At 38.7% G+C, this 17,710-nt stretch overlaps 1 protein-coding gene across 1 annotated transcript in view; it reads left to right on the top strand.

Annotated features, from left to right (window-relative positions):
- The window catches only part of PCSK1 (proprotein convertase subtilisin/kexin type 1), a 40,208-nt gene extending 23,016 nt beyond the window's left edge, over positions 1-17,192 (top strand). The window contains exons 10-14 of the mRNA XM_060091821.1: positions 8,156-8,389; positions 11,522-11,679; positions 13,079-13,212; positions 14,762-14,923; positions 16,815-17,192. Of these exons, the coding sequence (XP_059947804.1) occupies positions 8,156-8,389; positions 11,522-11,679; positions 13,079-13,212; positions 14,762-14,923; positions 16,815-17,192 (1,066 nt within the window). The remainder of the gene's footprint in view (positions 1-8,155; positions 8,390-11,521; positions 11,680-13,078; positions 13,213-14,761; positions 14,924-16,814) is intronic.
- Positions 17,193-17,710: the final 518 nt, after the last annotated feature.

The following is a 17,710-nucleotide window of genomic DNA, read 5'->3' as shown; positions in this document are numbered from 1 at the left end:
TTGCAAAATTGGAATCTTAATTCACACACTATTTTGTAATTTTTTAAATCTACCTATATTAAAGCACTTTCTCATATCTAAATCAATCTTCCTTGACTTTTAAAAACTCATGCTCTCCTCCCACTCAGTCCCCTCCAGTCCTCCTACCACTCAGCTATAAGGCCTTCTCACTTCTGTTTATTCCCACCAGATTGTCCAGATAATTGTCCAGATAATTTCCTGTGGGTAGTGTTAGGAATAATAAGTTTAAAAAACATCCTTTTTTTTTAGATTATATAAGCCCCACCCTAGAGCTGATATAACACATCAGGGGACATGAGAATTAAAAACAGGACTTTTATCTTTTTGTAGTATACCATTATATAAATGCAAATTTTATTAAGGCCATTTCATGCTCAACACCCTTGTCCATAGATATCAGTTATCATTCCTGATAATTTCCTTAAGATTAAACCCTTACGATTGGAATTTTTGGGTCAAAGGGCATGCATGTTTTAATGATTTTGATACATATTGACAAGTTACTGTCGATAAAGACGGGTACCATTTTGTATTCCCACCAGCGGTATATGTGTGAGAGTGCCAGTTTCCTAAACCCTTATCAAACCTACTTTTATTATCTTTTAAAATGTTTGCTACTTTGATAGGTGAAAATGGCATCTCATCTCTATATGCTTTTATTTCATTACTAATGAAGTTCAATATTTTATATTCTTTTGCCATTTATCATCTGTGATTGTTTATGACCTTGATTTTGTTTTATGGCCTTAGTTAGAAAAGCTACTAATGCTTGGTTAGTCTGACATTTACCTTTTAATTTTACTTACATGTAATTTTTGATGTAATGAAGTTAATATGTATACAGTTATCTTTGTCAGTCTCTTTAAGGATTTTTTTCCTTTTTATGCTCAGAAAAATCTTTACAACTCCAAATTATATACACATTTATTTATATGTCTTTTATTATGGTTCCTTTACCATATTTATGCTCTAAATCCCCCTGGAATTTATTTTAGTGTATGTTACCAAAAAGAGATTTAGCAACATTTTCCCCTTCATAATAGTTATTCAACAGTCTAATACTTAATACAGAGGGAAAAAATGTTCCGATGTTGTGTGGTGAGAAATCTTTAAATGTTAAGTCAGGTGCTATGGTTGCAATGATAGAGGACGTGTTAAAACTTGTAAATTACTATTATCCTTCCTAATAAGGAAGTTATCTTAGAAGAACATCCATATTCTCTACAGAGAGGACAAAGCAGTTCCTTCATGTCATGTTCAGTAGATGAGTTGAGGTTCACAGTAGTAGAAGAACAGAACTCCTTGGCCTGGGCCATAGCTGGAAAAGCCCTGCAGCTGCTGAGGAGAGTCCAGCATTGTTTCAGGAGCCCTGGAGCCACCTGTGGAGTTGTGGTTTAGTCCCTGGTATCTCAGCTATGAAACGGCCACAGCGGCTAAGAAAGATAGGCCTAGTAAGGCTTGTATCAAGAGTCTACCTACTTGGAGGGGCTGGAAAGATACTGATAAAGGAAGAGCAAATCCAGATGCCCAGTCAGAAACAGGGAAATCTGAAGCTCTTGAATCCAACAGAAAAGCTATGTTCAGAATCTGAGTCCAGTTGTAACAGGAAGGGGATGGACAGAGGGCAAAGTCTAAAGACACAAGCTTTGACTGGCATCAGCAGACCCAAATCAAATTTGAGGAAAGATAATCTAAGCAGTGAAAAGTGCAAGGAACACCTGGCTTCAAGTTCTAGGCGTATCACTAGCTATGTGACCTTAGGCAAATTAAGAGGGCTCAATTTATCATCTATAGAATGGAGGGGTCAGATCAGATCTTTTTTTTAAAACTTTTCCCTTTATAAAATCCTCCAGTTTGAAACTGAAGGTATCAGCATATATAGATCATCTAACATGAATTGCTGAGGTTGGTGGTAAGAGGTCCAGAGTGAAAGAAATAAGGTCCTCTAAAGGCAAGTAGTTACACACAGGTAGTGAAACAAGATCATGATATTTATGATTTTAAGATATAAGCTTTTAGCTCCAGGGAGCTTTTAAAAGAAAACCATCCGGGGGCCTCCCTGGTGGTGCAGTGGTTGAGAGTCCGCCTGCCGATGCAGGGGACATGGGTTCGTGCCCCGGTCTGGGAGGATCCCACATGCCGCGGAGCAGCTAGGCCCGTGAGCCATGGCCGCTGAGCCTGCGCGTCCGGAGCCTGTGCTCCGCAACGGGAGAGGCCACAACAGTGAGAGGCCCGCGAACCGCAGAAAAAAATAAAATAAATAAATAAATAAATAAATAAATAAAAGAAAACCCTCCGTAAAATCTTGTCTTCCCTACCCAACACCTATCAGATGCATGCAAATGTAACTAGCCAGACCTAGCCCATCCTTGTCTAGTGACCAGAATAGTAGAAACACCCATCTAGCTGAACAGATGTAATATTATTTTGACTAAGAACTGAAATTTTAAAAGTGTAATGTCTGACTTCTAAAGTTTCAAACCTTCTATTTCTGTATAAGGAGAAAGTGATCTAAGAATGATCTAGCCTCATTAATCTCAGTTAATTCCTAATGGACTATTTATAAAGCAGGGGCTGCATGGATTGTTATGAAATACATGGGGTCCATGAACTTCTTTGAAACTAGATGCAGAAATGTTTGAGAGTGCGTGTCTGGCATTTTGGGGGGAATGGTTTGTAGGTTCCATCAGATTCTCACACTGCTCATGATTTAAGAGACATTAAGAGTCTATGATCTCCCTGGTGCATGTAATAAGAATTTAATTCTTTTCATTTTGATTCAATCATCAGTAAGATGGCCATAATCTATCTTAACATTTATAACCTTCCTGCCAAAGTACATACAGATTATTGGGATGTCTGTTCTCAACTGGGCAGTTTTCTTAGCTCCATTCAATTGTCTATACCCAAATGACTATTTCAGAAAATCTGAATGCCAGAATTTCTAGAAGAGTCCCTAGACAATCAAGATTGGAAGAATCATTTTACCATGTGTTTCTCCTCAAGGAACAACTATGGAGACTGAAGAACAACTCTGGGCTAAATTTATCAAGAATAATAACATTCAGTATTTATCAGGCTCTTACCATGGCCAGACACTGTGCTAACCTCTTTATATACAAGACCAACTCTAATCCTTACAACAGTCTTGTGACACAGAAATTATTAATTGCATTTTACTAAGGAACAAACTGAGACTTAGAGAGGTTGAGAAATGTAACCAAGATCCCACAAAAGATTCAAACTTAGGTCTGTCTGACCCCAAAGCCTGTACTACCAGCAGCTACAGGACACTGCCTCCTATAGTCCTGTGAGGGAGGGGAAATTTCATCCCCTCAAAGAAAGAGGAGTTAAGAAGATTGAGACTGATAAAGAAACATCTTAACTCATATTTATGAGTTCTGAATAAAAGGCTCCTGTCATGCAGACTACTTACTACGCTGCATTAAATATGGGACTCTGGGGAATGGGAAGAGAAGAGGGAAGGAGAAAAATGATTTCTGGCTCAAAGAATAGTTTCTGGATCAAATGTATAGAGGAATACTTTCCTTCCCTAGAAGAAAGTTTCTCAAACACCAGCATACAGTCATCACCTTGGGTGTTTATTTAGTTTGCAGATTCCCGGGACCAAATGCCAGCGACTCAGATTCAGAAGTTTCTGATATCCCAGGCAATGTTTATGCTGGTAGTTACCTTAACCAAAATTTGAGAAACAGCTGCTATGAAGGGTTACCTTACAACTCTATTTTCCTACAACCTCATTGGGCTGTGACTGTGAAGATGCCCATTAGGATACTTAATAGGCATATCCTGGAAATATATATATATATATATATATATATATATATATATATATATAAAATACACACACACACACACACACACACACACACACACTAAGAGAGACAGGAATTCCTTGGATAAATGCCTGTGGTACTATTATACTTAAGAAAGATGGCAGACAGTAACCTGTCTTTTGAGGGGAGAGCAAAGAATCAGAATAATTTTTAATAAAGAGCAAAAAGTGAAACATTGAATCCCTTCACACCTTTGGAGGTATTAAACAAACAGATGAACCAATCTTCTGTTTTCATTAAAGGTTAGAGGATGGGAAACGGACTTTCAAAGTTGCATGAAACCTTTGGATAAATCACATCAAAGAAATCCTTGACTCAGTGGACTGTGAAATGTTGGAAAATCTCTAGGTTAGAAAATCTTCAACATTTAGGCTTATCTAATTGTGATTAGAGGCTAAACCATGTAGCCTTTAAGATTTTTCACCTTAGAATTTTGTCTCCAGATTACTTTACCTACACTCTTCTAGTTAGAAGCAATGCTTAATTTCAGTGTTTAATTCCAAAGCCCTTATTTTCTATAAACACATCCTTAATTAGCAACCCAATGTAGTTTTAAAAATTTTAATTATTCTGGATGCCATTGAGGAGTGAGATGCTAATTAACAGAGGAAGACTGTCAGGAATGAGAAGCACTATTGTTAGAAGCTCCTTTTCATTTATGAAATGCAATCACTCAAATGAAAAATAGGCTTAATTTTCCTAATTGCATGACAATGAAGCTCTTTGAATATTTTGCAAAGAATAGGTAAAAGAAAATTAAAAAACAATAAAATCTTCAACTAAATAAAACATAATTCTCTAACTATAGAAATGTAGAAAATCTGCTTTGTGTTTGATTATCATGATTATCAAGACCATGCCTCCTTACTACATATCCTCATCCCAACCTACACACACACACACACACACACCTGCCCACACTGAGAGTCCAAGTGGGAAATTGGTGTGTTGCCCAGAGACCCCCTTGATAAGAGGCTTTTACCTAAAACTCCCTTTAAAAGACTGGAAGCAAGAATTTCAATAAAGAGCCATATAGGCCAGAACTAGTTTCCACATTCAGAAAATAAGCCATTTCTGCTCAGCTAGTTAATTATTCCTCAGTGTGGGATGGCCAATGTGGAAACAAGATCTACAATGAAGTATATATGATATGGGCAGATTGGAGTTCTGAATAATATGGAATTTTCTAGATTGTCATACTCAACCACTCATCTTATAGATGAGTCCACTCAGGCCCAGGGAGATGAATTGGTTTGCTTAAGGTCACACAGGTCTTTGGCAGTAGAATATAATTTAATGTGCCTTCTGTTACTCCCTATTCTGACCCCTAATTGTCTTAATTAGTTATATTCTTGTATTCTTTCTTCCAACTCCTATTATTTAGGTATAACATAAAACTGCCTAGACAGTTTTTTTTCAAATATACATACAAAATCATGCCCTACCCTCAGATATTTTGATTCAGTGGGTTTAGGCCTTTATCAGTCACTCTCTGTTGTTTGTCAGGAGCTCAGCTGAGCAGAGAGAAAGCATATTGAGCTGCCAGGGGTCAAAGTAGCTTTAAAGCAACAGACCAAAAATGAAAGAGTTAAGCCTTTCATCACTTACTGTGATGGTAAAGGCCAGAGTCTAAAACCAGAGAAAACACTGACTCTCCCTATTCCATTTTCCCCCATGGAAAGGTGCACCAGCTGATGGTCAGGTGAAAGCATGGACATGGGGGTTGTCTCACTGTTGAGGAAGCCCCAACAGAAGGCTCTGGTAGTTTTATGGACTCTGGGGTGGGGTGGGGTGAGGGGGAAGGCTCAGAGTGGAGAAGTACTGGGTACTGAGTCAGAGTGGGGAGAAGTATCTTCAAGGTTCCTTCTCCTCCCCCCATTAGGAGGCCTTGGCTGAGGCGCCTGAAGAAGAGCTTTGCCCAAGGCCTCAGATAAGGATACCTAGGAATGAAGGCACAGGGCCTAGGAATGTAAATATGGGAAGAGCTTGATGGGGGAGGAAGGCCTGAGTCCTTGACTGCAGCTCCCTTCAGAGATGGTGATGCACGGGCTGTGCACTCAAACTGGTGTGGAGAGAGGACAGCTTCCCCATGAGGCCCACCAGATAGAGCCTTTGCAATGCTTATGATGAGGACTAGGATTTTAGCCAGCAACAGACTCTTCAGTGTTTAGGAATGTATTGCCTCTTACTTGTCACCAGGGGGTTGTTAAACCAGTCCATTATGGGCTCTGGGGAGAAAATAGCAAGTTGAGCCAGATTCCCCTGATGGTTGTTTCACAACCAAGTGGTAAGATAGAAACCTTGAAGACTCAAAACTTAGGCATTTATTATTTAATAAATAATGCTTGATTGGCTTGATAGAAACAATGCAGGTCTTAAAGCTCAGGAAAAGCTTGAGATCATGAAAGACTCTAATGACTAATAGCAGTAAGTTTTAAAATTGTATTTAAGGCTAGTTAACACTTACACACATTCAATCATCCAACCAACCGATATTTACCCAGCATATATACCCTGTGCCTGGCATTCTTCTGAGTGCTTGGTACACATCAGAGAACAAGATGGATAAAAATCTCAGCCCTTCTCCCCGCTGATTCTAGCAGGGGAGACAGATATTAATAATACACAAAACAAATGAGTTGCTCAGTATGTTAGAAGATGATAAGCACTATAAAAGAAAAAAAAAGTATAGCAAGGTAAGAGAGCTCAGGAGTATTTGGGGAGAATTGAAATCTTAAATAGGGTGATCAGGGGCTTCCCTGGTGGCGCAGTGGTTGAGAGTCCGCCTGCCGATGCAGGGGACACGGGTTCGTGCCCCGATCACGGATGATCCCACATGCCGCGGAGCGGCTGGGCCCGCGAGCCATGGCCGCGGAGCCTGTGTGTCCGGAGCCTGTGCTCCGCAACGGGAGAGGCCACAGCAGTGAGAGGCCCGCGTACAGCAAAAAAAAAAAAAAAAAAAATAGGGTGATCAGGGAAGGTTTCATATTCATTATAACAGACCTGATAATCCCATGCATCTCTGATTTATCTTTATATTGCTGCTAAATTAATTTTGCCAAGACTCCTCATTATACCATTCCCTTGCTCAAAAATCCTCAATGGCTCCCCCTTGCCCAAACGATAAAGTATAAGCTCCTTTTCCTGGCGTTCAAGGTCCTCACCATCTGGCTCAGTACTCCTGCCCACCTCTTCCTTGCTTCAGTAAACCAGACTATTCACTGTACTCTGGCCACATCCTATCCTTCCCCTGTCAGAGGTTTTGACCCATTGTCTCATCCCCTGTTCTCTCTCTTTCAACTTTTTGACATTCTACCCACCCTTTAAAAATCAACTCAAATATTTCCTCCTAGAAAAGCCTTCCTAGATCTTTCCATCCCAAAAGAATTCTTTCTCTTCAAAGTTCTACAATACATTATGCTATGAATACAGCATTCAACAGATATATTATAGTTATTGAAAGACTTAGTTCCTTTACTTGATTGTACACTTCTTAAAAACATGAACTACCTCCTTGAATATCCCCACACTATTCAGCATGGTGCCTTGTAAGAATGATCTCAAGTAGCTAAGAGCTTCTTGACACTTTTGCTATATAAAGAAAAGAGTTAAAAAATATTTAAGAGTTGGGCTTCCCTGGTGGCGCAGTGGTTGAGAGCCTGCCTGCCGATGCAGGCGACACGGGTTCGTGTCCAGTCCGGGAAGACCCCACATGTCGCGGAGTGGCTGGGCCCGTGAGCCATGGCCGCTGAGCCTGCGTGTCCGGAGCCTGTGCTCCGCAATGGGAGAGGCCACAACAGTGAGAGCCCCATGTACAGAAAAAAAAAAAAAAAATTTAAGAGTAGGTAGCCAGCCCATGTCTAAATCTGAGTCTTCCTAAGAAGGAACTGTGGGTTCATAATGCTGAAAATACTAAGACTGTTAATGAACAGCAGAAGATTGGAGGGCACAAAGGAAGTGCTAACATTTTAAATTTTGCTCCAGTTAAATGTAAGTACATAGGAATCAGGGACCAAGTTCTACTTTTCTACAATGCTGAAAACGAATTTTACTCATGCTAAGATCGTAACTTATGCAGTATGAGGAGAAGTTTTCAAGACTGTATTTTTAATTATGAATGAAAGACATAACAATAGTGATACACACAAAAATTACATAAGTACAGTTGCAAAAGATACGTCATCATCTCTGAATGGAGATGATTGTTTTTAGCACTTGATTTTGCAAGGAAACTTCTTTTTGTCCCTGAAAGATTCTTTGGGTCACTTCCTCTCCAGTCCAAATCTCACCTGGCGAGATATGCAGCACTTGGTTGTCTGGACCTCTGAGTATGACCCACTGGCCAATAACCCTGGATGGAAAAAGAATGGAGCAGGCTTGATGGTGAATAGTCGATTTGGATTTGGGTTGCTAAATGCCAAAGCTCTGGTGGATTTAGCTGATCCCAGGACCTGGAGCAGTGTGTCTGAGAAGAAGGAGTGTGTTGTAAAGGACAATGACTTTGAGCCCAGGTAAGCGTCTCCAGGAATTTTAAACAAATGTGTGCCCAAGGCACTATTTGAGTATGACGTTTGTCACTCTGCCTAATTTTTCTCACCTACCCTTCTGAAGTAGATGGAGATGGCATTTGTCAGTGTTCCCTGTGTGTCCATGAGGAATCACAGAGATCAAAGATTTGCAAATCCTGTTAACATGTTTGTATTTTCCTCTCATAGCCTACCAACCAGATAGCAGTAAGTTAATGTGCACAATTGATTTATATATCACTAAGAAAAATCATTGCCAGTTAAACTATTACCAACCATCAGTTCTTTAATATTCATTCCAAATTCAAAGATGTTAAAATGGTTTTTTTAATGCATCTTAGAAATGATGAAATGCAGTACTTGCCAACCAGTGTTACCCCAAACCTATTTCCAAAAGAACCTCGCTTCATGCCACAGTGCTTTGTGATTCATGACTTTCCTTCCGTGAAGGATCTTTTATCATATGGCTTTCAATTAGACTACACCTCTCCCACTACATCTAGCTACGGAAGCAGAATCTCGTATCAAGGCAACTGCAATTGTACTGAAGACCCACTCACACAAAATATCCAAGGGTGGGAGGCTTGGAGGGCCTGCATTAGGGAGAGAAAATCATTTCTTAAGAGGGTATATTTCAGTATTGGACCACTTTTTGATGGCTATAAGGCAAATCTGCTTGAATTCAATGCCACGGCAAATAGCTTGTATTTAAGTATCTGTGTCTTCCTTAACATTTTTTTTCCTTTTTTCCCTTTTTATTTTATTGTGTTAAGAAGTCTTAACATGAGATCTACCCTCTTAAATTTTAAGTGTACAATACATAATTGTTAACTATAAGTACAATGTACAACTGATCTCTAGAACTTATTTATCTTGCTTAACTTAAACTTTATGCCCAGTGATTAGGAACTCTCCATTCCCCCCACAAGCCTCAGGCAACCAACATTCCACTCTTTGACTCTATGAATTTGACTATTTTAGATACCTCATATAAGTAGAATCATGCAATATTTATCTACCTCTGACTGCTTTATTCACTCAGCACAATGTCCTCAAGTTGTATCCATATTGTCACATAAAGCAGAATTTCCTTCTTTTTTAAAGCTAATATTCCATTGTATGTATGGAATATTACATATTCTTTATCCATTCATGTGTTGATGAATTTCTAGGTTGTTTCCAGGTGTTGGCTACTGTGAATAATACTACAATGAACATGGGAGTGCTAATATCTCTTTGAGATCCTGGTTTCAATTCTTTTGATAAATATCCATAAGTGAGACTGCTGGATCATATGGCAGTTTTTTTTTTTTTTTTTACAAAACTTCATACTGTTTTCCATAGTGGCTGTACCATTTTGCACTCCCAACAGTTGTGCAAGGGCTCCAATTTCTCCACATGCTCATCAACAGTTGTCTTTTTTTTTTTTTTTTTTTTTTAAGTAATAGTCATCTGACTCTTGACAGGTGTTTTTTTTTTGTTTGTTGTTTTTGCGGTGCGCGGGCCTCTCACTGTTGTGGCCTCTCCCGTTGCGGAGCACAGGCTCCAGATGCACAGGCTCAGCAGCCATGGCTCAGAGACCCAGCCGCTCCACGGCATGTGGGATCTTCCCGGGGCACGAACCTGTGTCCCCTGCATCAGCAGGCGGACTCTCAACCACTGTGCCACAAGGGAAGTCCCTTGACAGGTGTTTTGATGTGGGTTTTGATTTGCATTTCCCTGATGATTAATGATGGTAAACTTTTTTTTTTTTTTCACATACCTGTTGGTCATTTGTATGCCCTCTTTGGAGAAATGTTGATTTAGGTCCTTGGCTCATTTTTGAATCAGGTTGTTGGTTTTTTTTGCTATTGAGTTGTAGGAGTTCTTATATATTTTAGAGATTAACCCTTTATCAGATATTGTCTACCATTCTGCAGGTTGCCATTTCAGTTTGATTGTTTCCTTTGCTGTGCAGAGGCTTTTTAGTTTGATGTAGTCCTACTCGTTTATTTTTTGTGTGTATGCTGCCTGTGATTTAATGTCATATGCATTAAATCACTGCCAAGACCAATGTCATGAAGCTTTTTCCCTATGTTTTCTTCTAGGAGTTTTACAGTTTCAGGTCTAATGGGTGCGTTTATTTCTGGGATCTCTATTCTGTTCTATTGGCTTGTATTTCTGTCTTTATGCCAGTACTATACTTTTTTTCTTTTGAAGTATAGTTGATGTACAATATTATATAAGTTACAGATGTAAACTATAGTGATTTACAATTTTTTAAGTTTATACTCCATTTATAATTATTATAAAATATTGGTTATATTCCCTGTGTTGTACAATATACCCTTATACCTTATTTTATACCTAAGAGTTTATACCTCTTAATCCCCTACCCCTGTATTGCCCCTCCACTTCCCTCTCCACACTGGTAACCACTAATTTGTTCTCTATATCTGTGAGTCTGTTTCTTTTTTGTTATATTTACTAGTTTGTTGTGTATTTTAGATTCCACATATAAGTGATATCATACAGCATTTGTTTTTCTCTGACTTATTTCACTTAGCATAGTACTCACCAAGTCCAGCCATGTTGTTGCAAAAGGCAAAATTTCATTTTGTTTATGGCTGGTTAGTATTCCATCATATGGGTGTGTGTATATCACATCGTCTTTATCCATTTATCTGTTGATGGGACACTTAAGCTGCTTCCATATCTTAGCAATTGTAAATAATGGTGCTATGAACACTGGAGTGCATGTATCTTTTCAAATTAGTGCTTTTTTCCCCTTCAGTACCATACTGTTTTGATTGCTGTAGCTTTGTATTATATTTTGAAATTAGGAAGTGTGATTCCTCCAGCTTTGATCTTCTTTCTTGGGGTTGATTTGGCTATTTATAGTCTTTTGTGGTTCCATATAAATTGTAGAATTGTTTTTTTCTATTTCCACAAAAACCTTATCATTTTCTTGTGCATTAAAATTACTTTATACCTAATCCTGAATTGATTTCTACTCATAATAGAGAGAGACAACAAGCCTAGCTGAGTATCTCCTTAAGAGTGTTGTGTATGTATTTCCATAAAATGCAAGGAAGAAGAGATACACTTTGTTCAGTGATGATTCTTTAATGTATTTAGAGCCCTGAAAGCTAATGGAGAAGTTATCATAGAAATTCCAACAAGAGCTTGTGAAGGACAAGAAAATGCTATCAAGTCACTGGAACATGTGCAATTTGAAGCAACAATTGAATATTCCCGCAGAGGAGACCTTCATGTCACCCTCACTTCTGCTGCTGGTAAATTTCAAAAAAAAAAAAAAAAAACCACAAAAAACAAAATTCAATTTCTTCTAAATTATGTGTTTAAATTTTTCAGTATAAATTAAATGATTTCAAATCAGTGATTGATTTTTCTTTATATATAGACCTAAGCCTTCCCATAGATACTTTCAGGTCTTAAAATATATGTTTGTTTGTTTGTTTGTTTTGCATCAGAACTCTGCTCTGTTCATTCAAACTGATCCTTAGATAAGCAAAGAATGAGGCCTATTCAAATAATACCAATTAATAAACCCTTCTGAGTTATGCATTTTCAAACTGTGCTCATTATCCCAGGTCACTTATCTATCATTCATTTCTCTCAGGTAACACATTAGTGAAAGTTACTCTAATAATTAAGCCTACAGATATATCAGTCTCATCCAAGGAATTAAGTGGAAAAACAGAGAATTCTGATCCATGAAAGAGAGTTGAGGAGACTAACAAATTTTTCCACAATTATATGATTGAGGCATATGATATGATATATGGACATTTGTCCTTTCCTGAAAGGTTACTAAGTCAGACAAGATCATAGATGGTAAAGAGCTTGTGAAACATAAACCACGATCCAACCAGGAGAAGCTGTCCTAATCCTTTTTCATGTTTTAGTAGGATTCAACTGACTAAATTTAATTCCCATAAGTGATGTATGAGAAAGATGAACTATCTCTATAATGCCCTTCCAGGATATGAACTTCCTAGAGGTTTGGAGTAAGTTCTGTTAATTCTGGAATTACACTTCCTTAATACCTTGGAATTGGCTGGAAATATTGGCAGAATGCTTTTTCATTAATGGCCCTATAGTTCATTTGATACTTTCTCTTAAAAATATTATTTATTGATCTATAGAACTTGGATTTGAAAATTTAGAGTAACTACTCTTACTAGTAAACTACTCTTAATAGTAGCTTTTATATGACAAGAGATTAAATTATATATGGCTTTATTTTATTATGTCTATGCTACATTATAGACTCAGGCACCTATTAAATTTTCAAAACTTCCTCTTAAATTTCAAAATGATAGTTCCATTAATATGTATGTTAGGTCTTTGATGCTCTTCTTTAATGTAGTTCATAAACATAGTTCTCTGAGTTCTCCTTATTCAGATAAATCTTACTCAATATATTCATCCATTATTTATTTTTCTACAATATTTATTGACAACTTATTATATGTCAGGCAATGCACTAAGTACTGTGAATAAAAACTTTTTTATTTCCTGAGAATGTCTCCATCCTAGTATTATACTCAAAGGGAAAATTAAGAGGGCTAGTTTTTCCCGGCTTCCATTTTCAGTTATCAAATGCTAAAGTGTGCCTACAATCAGATCTGTTAGGACACTTGTTAATTTGTGATTCTTGCATGAAAACAGGAACCAGCACCGTACTGTTGGCTGAAAGAGAGCGGGATACATCTCCTAATGGCTTTAAGAATTGGGATTTCATGTCTGTTCACACGTGGGGAGAGAATCCCATAGGCACTTGGACTTTGGGAATTACAGACATTGTAAGTATGAATGAAAGGACATAGAACCACAAGCTCACTTTTAAACACTCTGAAGCTGTTTTAAAGTTAGTGCATAAGAAAGGGCCCAAAGGAAATTTGATCACTCCTTATGGAGGTAAGGAGAAAGTTTAGTGTTTCAAGCTCTGCCCACTTGGCTATATAGAAAATAAATTTTAAAAAATTAGGCACCAGCCATATAAGAAGGGAGAAAAGATATTTTGATACACAATGTGACAGACTGTGGTGCAAATCCAGGTATACCCATGTCAGAACACAGCCAGCCACATGACCTACTCAGCCACCAGAATCAGCTGTATTCTCAACCATAGTTAAATGCTACACCAACTTTGCTATGACACTCTGCTGGGGTCATATGACAGAACTCTTACCAATATTTACTGCAGTGGCTATTTAAAAGTAGCTTACTTGTTAGATAACATATCTTATTTAATATGACTTTTTTGGTTTTGTTTCAGTTATGAAACAAAAGCATTTCTCAGTTTTCTTTCTGTTTGCTAACACTCTGATTTTCTTCTATAATTGTAACACACTGTCCCAAAAATAAAGTGTCTGAGCAAAAAGCCAAATACAGTTGAATTATTTATTTTTATATCATTTCTCCAGCATTTTCTATAGGTGAGCATATAAATGAATGGTTTTTCAGGTCCAAGTTATTCTGAGTTAGCAGTGTTATAAGTACCAGTAGCACCAGATTCAATGTCTAGATAACTTTTTTAAAATAAATGATTTTAAATTCCTGGAGATGTTAATTAAATTAATAAAAATTCTACAGTCATTGTTACTTTTTTTTCTCTGAGAATAGCTTTCAGCTAAAGACTGCTAAAATTGTGATTTAGCACTGGAAGTTGTAAAAATTTCTGCTCTCATAGGGAGAACAAGAAAACATTCTTAGTTTATGGTCCTGTTCCTGACCTTGGCTTCCATTCTTTAACTCAGTTTCACCATAAGGAAACTAAGAAAATCTGTTTACCAAGATGGGACTATTTTATACCAAGTCTGCAAAATCTGACTCTACAATTTTAGATTTTTTTTAAGATATTTTAGATTTTTTTAAAGATATTTTAGATTTCAGCATTATTTTTAACATAATTGTTGAGCCTGTGAAAATTATTACTCTTCACATAAATATACAGTTCTTAAGGACTGCTTAAGGCTGAAGGCTATTTATATGACTCTGCAGACTTTTTTTTTCCCCCAATGGAATGTTTCTACAAGTTGATAATTGATAAATATAATTCACATTATATAAGATACAGCCAACTTTTCAAGGACACACCCAGTATAGAAAAGAAGGTTCACGTAGAGTTCTCCTTTTTTAATTGAAGGCAATTAATCAGTTTTTAAATCTTTGAACCTGTCAACTATCTATTTTCATAGGAAGAGTGAGTCCAGTGATTTTTGTCTTTGTACCGAGAGCTCTACACATAAAATGCACAGAATTTTAAAATTAAACTATAAAATTTAGCTATTTTGAAGGAGTTTATATTGCTCAGAATATACACTAAAATTATGTATGCTTACTCATTAGTCTGGAAGAATGCAAAATGAAGGAAGAATCGTGAACTGGAAGCTAATTCTGCATGGGACCTCTTCTCAACCAGAACACATGAAAGAGCCCCGAGTGTACACATCCTACAACACCGTTCAGAATGACCGAAGAGGGGTGGAGAAGATGGTGGATTCGGGGGAGGTCTGTGTGGCTCTGTTCTTACTGGCATGTTCTTTTGTGAACTGTAGTAGACAATGTAGTGGGTGAAGCTGCCCCTAACTTTTAGGCAGGAAGTGAATCAAACATGGGTTGGGAGGAAAGGGAGTAGGAGTAAACTGTTTATTTTCCACAGGAAATTGCTTCATTCATTTATTCTTTTATCTGAAAGTTAGAAATTAAAATGAATGAATTCAAAATTATTCAGTTCTCTAACATGAATTTTCTCCATTTATAACAATATCAAATTTTAAAGAGAGCTGTCTTTTTGTGTGATCACATATAGCCAACATTTGTATTGCACCTAGTTTGTAAGCATTTTTCACATTGTCTCATTTAACTTATAATCCTTGTAACCTAGAATGGATAGACCTCACTATGTCCATTTTACAGAAAGAAGACCAAGACTCAACTGACCAAATCATGCAGGCTTCTCTTTACTAATTCCTTAACTGACACTTCTTGGCAACTCCAAGGGGAGCTATAGAATCACAGTTTCTCTCAGAAAATTGCCAAGGAAAGCTAAAGTCAGTCAGTTACATTCTAGGTCTCAGCCTACTGAGGCTGCTGGCTTCTCCCTTATCAGATGGTGGGAAGAAAGCACATTTTCTTTATCTCTGTATCCCCCAGGCCTCTAGCACAGTGCCTCAGATGTAGTAGGTAGGTTATCAGAATTTCCAGAATGTCCTTTCCTGAATAGGTCTGGCTCTGTGACAGGTGTTTTGGAAGGTACAAAGACATTATTTACTCAAGAAATTTATAAACTAGCTGTGAGAAGGCCTCAGCTCATATTATAGCCCCATTTACGTTCTGCAGAACAGCTTTCCTCTGGGACTCCACCTTGGAGGCCTCCTCTTCCCAATTCTGGAGGCAGGTGGACCTTGTGGGTATTTCTTCCTCCAAGATTCCTTAAGGGGTATTAACAGGACCATTTGGCTGTTAAAATACTGAAATGCTTCCACAACCGTTGACAAAGAGCCACTTCTCTGATTTCTCCAGTTCCCCCCTTCCCCGCCCACCACCCCAGTCTCTCCCCAGGCCCTTCTGACAACTCAGAGGCTGAAAGGGAAGCTCCTGACAGAGCAAGAGGCCTCTAGAAAGCTATTCCCACACGACAGCACTGTTGGTGCCTCTGTACGAGTTATTACCTATTTTAATATCAGCTCCTTCCCAAAACATGGGTGGGAGGAAAGGGAGTGGGAGTGGTAAACTGATTCTTTTCCATAGGATGAAACCCTACTATTTTTTTTTTTTTTTTTTTTTTTGCGGTACGTGGGCCTCTCACTGCTGTGGCCTCTCCCGTTGCGGAGCACAGGCTCCGGACGCGCAGGCTCAGCGGCCATGGCTCACGGGCCCAGCCACTCCGTGGCATGTGGGATCTTCCCGGACCAGGGCACGAGCCTGTGTCCCCTGCATCGGCAGGCGGACTCTCAACCACTGTGCCACCAGGGAAGCCCCCTACTATCTTTTAAAATTCATTTTTTCATCCAGAATTCAGACATTAAAATTAATGAATTCAATATTGTTAAATTCCCTAACTTGAATTCTACTACAGCAGGCTGACAAGTGAAGGAGACAAATAGGTATGAGCGCTTACATACATCATCTCGTTCAGTCTTCAAAACCACCAGAAATAGAGGGATTCTTATTGCCATTTTACAGGAGAAGTTCACGGAGATTAAAAAGGTGCCAAAGGTGCCTCAGTAAATGAGAAAATGAGGATTGAACTCCGAGATAGTGTGATTCCAAGCCTTGTGATCTCTCTGCTCCCCAGACTGCCTCTCGAGGGGCAGGCAGTGGGCGTGTGCTGCAGCTGGCTTGCCTGCTCCTAAATAATGAGCCTTCTCCCCTTTGCCGGTGGCTTTCTGTGTTTCAGGAACAGCCCACACAAGAGAACCTGAATGTGAACACTCTGGCATCCAAAAGCCCCAGCAGCAGCGGTGTGGGGGGCAGAAGGGATGAGCTGGCAGAGGGAGCCCCTTCTGAGGCCATGCTACAACTCCTACAAAGCGCTTTCAGCAAAAACTCACCCCCAAAGCAATCACCAAAGAAGTCTCCAAGTGCAAAGCTCAACATCCCCTACGAAAATTTCTATGAAGCCCTGGAAAGGCTGAACAAACCTTCCCAGCTTAAAGACTCTGAGGATAGTCTGTATAATGACTACGTTGATGTTTTCTATAACACGAAACCTTATAAGCACAGGGATGACCGGCTGCTGCAAGCTCTGGTGGACATTTTGAGGAAGGAAAATTAAAATGAGTGGTGGTCCTAAGTTGGAAATAGTCATGCTTTTTCCTTCCCGTTAGATATTGCCTGTGTCTGAAGTGCTTGTTGTCACTGATTCTTCTGCTTGTAATATCCTTTGCGGTACTTTTTCTTTTTCTCTCCAACCTGGATAGTTGAAAGCTATGAGCTCAAGCAGTAAATCCAACTTCCTGAATTGATTATAGCTCTTTCAAAACACATCTTCCCTGCCTGCACAAGTCAAATGTTTTGTTCTTTCTGGAGCCACGGTTCACACGTGGTCCTCATACCACATGAGAATGCCTCCTCAGGCCTCCCATTGCATGTCTGAAAAGAAAAGGCATAACCTGGGCAACAGTTAATTTGAAAAAGTAATCTGCAAAAAATAAGAGGAAGGAAGACTATTCTTAACAGCTTGTCCTCTGTCTTTGCCATGTGGTGATTCAAATTTTGATGCCAAAGAAAGGTTTGGAAAGTCTCTAATGAAGGAGTTCACAATCAGACTCACACCCTGGGTCTTTCTACTCC

This window comes from Mesoplodon densirostris, chromosome 3 (genome assembly GCF_025265405.1).
Source record: "Mesoplodon densirostris isolate mMesDen1 chromosome 3, mMesDen1 primary haplotype, whole genome shotgun sequence".
Taxonomy (NCBI): Eukaryota; Metazoa; Chordata; class Mammalia; order Artiodactyla; family Ziphiidae; genus Mesoplodon; species Mesoplodon densirostris.
This window is presented reverse-complemented; position numbering and strand designations above follow the sequence as displayed.